We start from the raw sequence: 7,659 nt of genomic DNA on the forward strand, positions 1-7,659 counted from the left end.
ATCTAGTAGCTCAATTAAGTCCAGGTTTTGATTGTTGATGTGTTGTTATCTCCAATCTCTGATAAAAAGGAGGGAATGATTTAGGGGATAATATTAGAGCCATTATTCCCTGTCCTTGAGCATAAAGAATGTGACCCAGCTGGAGCTGGACTCACAAAAACACGTCAACTGGGCCCTAAGGTACAGAGACAATAGCTAGGACAATCTTGGAAAACATATTTTGGGGAACCTTCCTCATAAAACACAGCACTAAAGACCAACATAGTTTGCACTCTTATCTTCTTCTATTAGCATTTAGTGAATAGTAAAATTTCTTCAACCAGTGAAGGCCCTCCTGACTGTCATTACTGAAACCTAAACCAATCATTATTAAGAAAGACAATTTGAAATGTAGAATCATGGAGATTTAGCAGTTTCTTTTTTAGCCAGTCTGTGAAAAGGTGAAGCTTTCAATGGTTTTGCCTATTTGTAATGTTAATATATACCGATGACTTTCTATGTTCCTGACTCAGGCAGACACCGCTCTAGCAGCATTATTCTCTGTTTCCTACTTTTGCTTCTTTGAATATATGTCAAAGAAAACCTTTCTTTTTGTTTAAAAAAAAAGAGAGAGAGAGAGAGAAAATAATTGATTTCTAGTACAGCCAGGCAGTCGCTATACATCGGAACTGACTCAATGAAAGGGGTCTGTTTTTTTGGTTTAGAGCCAGGTAGAGACTGACACTGTAAGAAACAAAGTGGCCTTGGATTACATTGGTATTTTCCATGTCATATTTAAAGCAGAAATCTGAATGTTACAACCCCCCAAGAAATTCCTTCATCAACTCTTGACATGATGCATTCGTTTTTAGCTATGACTATTGCAATTAATTCTCCATGCTGGTGGACTAATAAAAGTTTGGTATGTTGATGTTAGTATTTGGAATTGGTTCTGAAGAATGTGCTTTAAGTTAGGTCGTCCTTCCTTCTTTACTATGTGAAAAGCTAAAGAAACTGGAGAGATTTCTGGGTCCTGTTTAACCAGGACAATTCTAATTAGAAGTTATACTGTTTCCTAAGGAGTTGGTAAAGTGGTGATAAAATCAGTTTTCTTGAGGTAAAAGGAGCTCAAGACAATTGAGGTTAAATCATTTCCAGAGTGTGGCTGTATCTTTGGCCTCTTCACTGTCCCCCAGGCTCCACTGACTAACTCTCAGCCTTCTCCATTAATGCATTCCTTCTTCCAATTTTGTATTTCACTTACTACTAAAATTTTCTCTGTCCCTACATAAAGGATATTAAGTGTAGTGGCAAAGAAAATTGTAAACCACCCAAGTAAACAATTCAGTAAAAAAAAAAAAAACGGTCATCTCTCATCTTTAAAAAAACAAAACAAACAGAACAACAATAAAACCTTTATTTCCACATCCCCTCCACGGCTGCTACCTTATTTTCTGCTCCCTTTTACAGCAAAACTCTTAAAATAATTATTATTTTTGACTGTCTCCATTTGCTCTTTTCCCATTCTTCCCTGAAACCACTGCATTCAGCCTTTCATCTCTACTCCTTCACCGAACTACTCTTGTCAAGGTCACCAATGGCATCCATACTGTCCAGCCTAGTGATCAAAGCCCAACATCACCCTTAGTTTATTAGTATTTACAGAGCAATAATTCTCCCTTTCTTGATATACTTCACATGTGACATTGGGAGAGAACTATCTCTCATGGTCTCCTCCCCCTCAACAGCTGCTCTTTTCAATCTGCTTTGATGGTTCCTCTTTACCTAAAAATCCAGTTGCCACCAAGTCAGAATAGAACTATGCTCCATAGAGCTCTCAATGGCTAATGTTTTGCAAGTAGATCTCCAGGCCTGTCTTCCAAGGATCCCCTGGGTGGACTTGAACCTCCATCTTTTCAGTTGTCAGAGACTAAGTTAACTGTTTGCACCACCCAGGGACTCTCTTGCTGTTGTTATTGGGTATCATTGAGTTGATTTTACACTCACAGCAAACCATTGTGACAAAGTAGAACTGCCCTACATAGGGTTTTCTAGGTTGTAATTTTTTCTCCCATGGAGCCACTGGGTAGGTTCGAACTGCCAACATTTTGGTTAGCAGTTGAGCACTTAACCATTGCACTACCAGGGATCCTTAGAGACTCTCTAGAGACACCCAAAGGTAGGTACATCCTCAGAAACACTGTAAAAGCATAATGGAAACAAAGTAGCATAAAAATTACCGTTTAACTGCAGAAACATACAGACTGCTTTAAAAACATTTGTCCCATTTGTGGCCTTTAGAGAAACTACTGTTAGTGTCTTTTATTTTCTGAATCTGAAGCATAAAGGATGCCCCTCCTTCTTGATTTTTGTTCGATGGTCAGGAAAAACTAATCCAGGGCTAGATCTCACCAGCAGGCTGAAGATTTTCATTCCTACCCCTGACTCAGCCACCACCCCACCCAAAGGCTCCTGCCACATTCACTTCCTGTTTCGGAAGTACCTCACTTGCTCCTGCCCCCACCCTTTGTTAAAACTGAGTGCTCGTTAAACCTAATTCACATCAGTCTATATCTATTCTTAAAACTGCTGAAACACCAGTTTTTCTTTGAAGCCTCCATGGACTTAATCCCATAGAGTCAATCACAGAATTTGATTGGCATTCTATTTAGCAGCCATTAGCTGTGAATATTCCCATGGAGATTTTTATTGTCTTGCTCTCATGAATACACATTTATATTTGTACCTTTCTCTATATTCCTTACAGTTACGCATTCAATAAGTGTCATCTGATCAGCTCATTGACTGACCTGCTTGATCACAGCTATCCAGTGATAGATAGAGAAAGAGAGAATAAAGACACAAGTGTTAACTTAAACTAAACACATTTTTTAAACGTAAAGATATTTGTGCTTGGTGATGATGCTGTTTCCCAGTCAATTTATTGTCTTACTATGAAAATAATTTGCCATAAGCATCAAAGTAACATTATATGCTTTTTTCCTCTCTTTTCACCAAAGAAATTCACAGTGGGATATGTAAAATGTCAGAAATAATTGGACCAAATTATACAACCCCATTGTGACACAAATATACTTTTGGAGTTGAATATTTGCTGTGAAAGTCTAAAATCTGGTTTGAAGGCTGCTCATTATAAACAATACAATTTTTCTCTTAAGGTAATGATCCCAAATTTTTTTTAAGTATTATGTAATATGAATATAAAAGTGTGTTTTCAAATATTAAAAAAGCCTTTTTGTATATACACATACATAAGAATAAATATAAGTAAGACACTAATTTGGGTGGCAAGACAAAGACTTAAAATTTTTTAACGTCTTCATAAAAAAAATTTAGGAACCTAACTCAAAAAAATACACTTTGAGTAATAATATGTAGAAATAAAGATGAACTAAAATTGTAGAGAGAAAAAATAATTGTACCCAAAATGTGCAAAGAATTTCTGAGCATTGAAATATTATCGTATTTTCTAAGAAAAAAATATATAGCTTTTCATTCATTAACCAGTAGTCTAATATTTTCCAGGAACTCATCATTTAGAAGGAATCCTATGGCCCTTCCCTTTGCCTACAGAAACTGGAATACAAGAGATTGCACAATTGAAGAAGTTCTGACCTAGAATGAGAGACGAATGGGAGACATTCAAGCCTAAGTAGGTTCCAGCTGAAGGAAAATAACCAACAACTTCACCACAGTGTAGACTGAAACGGGGGAAAAGATGAACATCACTAACTGTACCCCAGAAGCGAGTGCAGCTGTGAGACCTAAGACTATCACTGAGAAAATGCTCATTTCTGTGACTCTGGTGATCATCACCACCTTGACAATGTTGCTGAACTTGGCGGTGATCATGGCCATCTGCACCACCAAGAAGCTCCATCAGCCCGCAAACTACCTGATCTGTTCTCTGGCTGTGACAGACCTCCTGGTGGCAGTACTTGTCATGCCTCTGAGCATCATGTACATTGTCATGGACAGCTGGAAACTTGGGTACTTCATCTGTGAGGTGTGGCTGAGCATGGACATGACCTGCTGTACCTGCTCCATCCTCCATCTCTGTGTCATTGCCCTGGACAGGTACTGGGCCATCACCAATGCTATTGAATATGCCAGGAAGAGGACTGCCAAGAGGGCTGGATTGATGATCCTCACTGTCTGGACCATCTCTGTCTTCATCTCCATGCCCCCTCTGTTTTGGAGGAGTCACCGCCTACTCAGCCCACCTCCCAGTCAGTGCGCCATCCAGCACGACCATGTCATCTACACCATTTATTCCACACTTGGGGCATTTTATATCCCCTTGATATTGATACTGATTCTCTATTACCGGATTTACCATGCAGCCAAGAGCCTGTACCAGAAAAGGGGATCGAGCCGGCACTTAAGCAACAGAAGCACAGATAGCCAAAATTCTTTTGCAAGTTGTAAACTGACCCAGACTTTCTGTGTATCTGACTTCTCCACCTCAGACCCTACCACGGAATTTGAAAAAGTCCACACCTCCATCAGGATTCCTCCCTTCGACAATGATCTAGATCACCCAGGAGAACGCCAGCAAATCTCTAGTACCAGGGAGCGTAAAGCAGCACGCATCCTGGGCCTGATTTTGGGTGCATTCATTTTGTCTTGGCTGCCATTTTTCATCAAAGAATTGATTGTAGGTCTGAGCATTTACACTGTGTCCTCTGAAGTGGCTGACTTTTTGACATGGCTTGGTTATGTTAATTCTCTGATCAACCCTCTGCTCTACACAAGTTTTAATGAAGACTTTAAGCTGGCTTTTAAAAAGCTCATTAGGTGCCGAGAACACACCTAGATGTAGAAAGCCAAAAGGCATGACTTTTACCAGCCTCTTGAATGGACAAGGGTAAGGGGTGCAACTTATCAATTCTTGAACATAGTTGGTTCGGGAGAGTTTGTAAGTAAGTGTGGTCTTGATGTTTGTTTGTTTGTTTTGTTCTGTTTTGTTTGAGGCTTGTTATTTAGTGTCCTGTTTTCTACCTCTGGTCTTATTTGTGGTATGTAATTTTAAATAAACTTTGTAACACAAACACAGAAATTTCATAGGAGTAATAATAAGGTGAAATAGTACTTTTTATGTTTTACAGCTATTTCAGTTAATCCTGTGATCAAGGAATGCCAAAAAAAAAAAAATCTTCATTTATTTGCAGAATTTCTTATTACTTATAAATGAAATATCTGATAACTTGCCCTCACGTGGCATTACATTTGAGGTTATGGCTCCATATGCATTCAAATCCTGGTGAGAATTGCATGACTACACAAAAAATAAAGAGAAAGTTATTTCCTGTCATTAACTGCTTGCAGACCTGAGCTAAAGTCATTTACTGGAGTGCTGTGACTATGTACCCCATTCCTTGCAGACATAAATAGTAAAGCCAACAGGTCCTTTTTAGTCCATGATTATATTAACACCCTCATTTTCCAAAAAATACCTGGAGTGAATGCATTGGCACTTTCCTTTTTTACTATGAATATGAAACATTAGCAAGTAAGACATAACTTAAATTTACATTGGTCATTGTGTTGCTATACAACCTGACAGACAGGATGGCCCTCCTCCCATTCTAGAAGTGTCCTAGGCAAGTCTCACACATACTTTCTCAGTCTAACAGGATTAAGATGGGAGCACATGTTAAATTTGGGGAACTTTTTAAGAAGCTTAATGGGTACAGTGATTAAATGATGGGATATATTATCTGAAGAACTTCATTGAAAAAGTTACAGTTGTACACATGGAAAGAAAGAAAGAGTTGAAAACTATGTTTACAGCAAAAGCCAACCATTGGGAAATGAGTACCTGGGGCCAGGAGGCTGCAGGTGGGACCTGATGCCACGCAGTATGTGGCCTGACTCAGCCACACCTGACCTGAGGTGACTGCTCTAGTCATGTGAAGGAGCTCACACTACAAAGTCAAGCATGATGGCAGAAAAGACCGAAAGTTTGTAAATTCTTATAATACTTTATTCTAAGCAAATTACTATTCTAAATCTCTGCTCCTCTTCTCTCATCCACAGCCTTATCTCATCTCTTCACTCTCCACAGATTACCTCCTTTCTTTGTTTACTCAGAAGATACTAGTTTCCTCCTCTCCACTGCAGTGCTTTTATGTCTCCTCCTATTACTTGTCTTGCAGAATAACCTTCTAAGCCCTTATATCTATCTCTTCTCACCTTTTCTGTAATATTGCTCCTTTCTTCTCCTCTTCTGCCTCCTCCTTTTCCTTCTTCTACTTCTCCTCCACTTCTTTCTTCTCCTCTACCTCCTTCTCCCTGTCTCTGTGCCTGTCTCTCTCTATCTGTCTCTCTCTCCTCCAATCTTTTTCAATCTCACCTATTAATTTGCTCAAGTCTCTTAGACACTGAAATAAACTTCCTCTGAAACTGTTTCCCCACCAAGCTCCTGCTTTCTGCTTCATCTCTCCCAGAACTCTACCAGCCAAGTTTCTCTAATCACTAATCCACTCTTTTTGCCTCCACTTCTCACCTTCCCCTGACTTTTCTCTCCTTTGCTATCTGAGTATTTCCCTCACAGTTCTCCACAAACTGATCTCCCAAAGGTGGCTTCCCAGTAGGCAAATCCAGCGGTCCTCTCTCTGTCCTTGTCTACCTCTTATTCTCTCAGCTCCTAATACAGCTAATCATCCCTTTCTTATTTAAACCCATGCCTTCCAGGAAACTTCGCTCTCCTGGTCCTTTGACTACGTCCTTAACTCCTCATTCTTTGTCTCTTTTTCTTCATCCAGGGTCTTTTTCCTCAGCTCTCACTTTCTGTATTCCCATATTCCATCCCAGTTCCTATCATTTCAACAATTAACTCCATGCCTGTGGCTCTTAAATTTGTGTCTTTATTTGATCTCTCTCTTTCTCAAACTCCAGGCCCATAAAAATGTCTGGTGAACATCTCCCTATTAACATTCTTCGTTGCCTCAAACACAGCCTTTCCAAAATGCACTCCTGATTATTTTCCCATACTCAAGCCTCACCTCTTTCCATGTTCTCAGCCTCACATAGCAGGATTACCATCCTTTTTATCATTCACATTACATAAGTGTGATTCCCTCTCTTTATCTCTCATCCCCCACCTTCATAAAGTCTTAAACTCTTGTCCGTTTACCTCTACAGAGGCTTTCTCATCTGCCCCATTCTTCTTCAACAATTTGGTCTTTTCACCTGGACCAAATACTTTTATCAGATCCGTCAAGCTTCTGAACTCCTCCACCAGCAACTCTGGCCCCACACACCTTCCAGATGTACCTTCCTTAACAGCGGCTGTCCAAGTGGTGACTCCAGACCAGCAGTGTCAGCGTTACCTGGGAGCTTATTAAAAATACACAGTCTAAGACCCCACCCCAGACCTACTGAATTAGAAATCATGAGAGTGGGGCCCAGCAGTCTCTGTTTCAACAAGTCTTCCAGGAGAATCTGATACACACTAAAGTTTGAGAATCATTATTCTAAAACATACCATTGATTTTTAATCGCAGTACTCAAAAACCTCTACTATCTCCCCACCAATAAAAAAAATGAACTCGACAGCTACTAACAAGAATAGCATTCAAGGCTTCTTCACTATGTGGCCTCAAACTACCTTTTCTGAGTTATGTCTCACCCACCTCATACTCCATAAAAGTCTGA

General features: G+C 39.7%; 1 protein-coding gene across 1 annotated transcript; it reads left to right on the top strand.

Annotated features, from left to right (window-relative positions):
- Nucleotides 1-3,353: 3,353 nt before the first annotated feature.
- On the top strand, nt 3,354-5,947 carry HTR1E (5-hydroxytryptamine receptor 1E). The gene has a single exon (XM_003404365.4). The coding sequence runs from the start codon at nt 3,719-3,721 to the stop codon at nt 4,814-4,816; it is 1,098 nt and encodes a 365-aa protein (XP_003404413.1). The 5' UTR covers nt 3,354-3,718; the 3' UTR covers nt 4,817-5,947.
- Nucleotides 5,948-7,659: the final 1,712 nt, after the last annotated feature.

This window comes from Loxodonta africana, chromosome 1, assembly GCF_030014295.1.
Source record: "Loxodonta africana isolate mLoxAfr1 chromosome 1, mLoxAfr1.hap2, whole genome shotgun sequence".
Classification (NCBI taxonomy): domain Eukaryota; kingdom Metazoa; phylum Chordata; class Mammalia; order Proboscidea; family Elephantidae; genus Loxodonta; species Loxodonta africana.

What these genes read in the sequence shown, in the direction of transcription:
- HTR1E (XM_003404365.4), top strand. Translation starts at nt 3,719, where the DNA reads ATGAACATCACTAACTGTACCCCAGAAGCGAGTGCAGCTGTGAGACCT.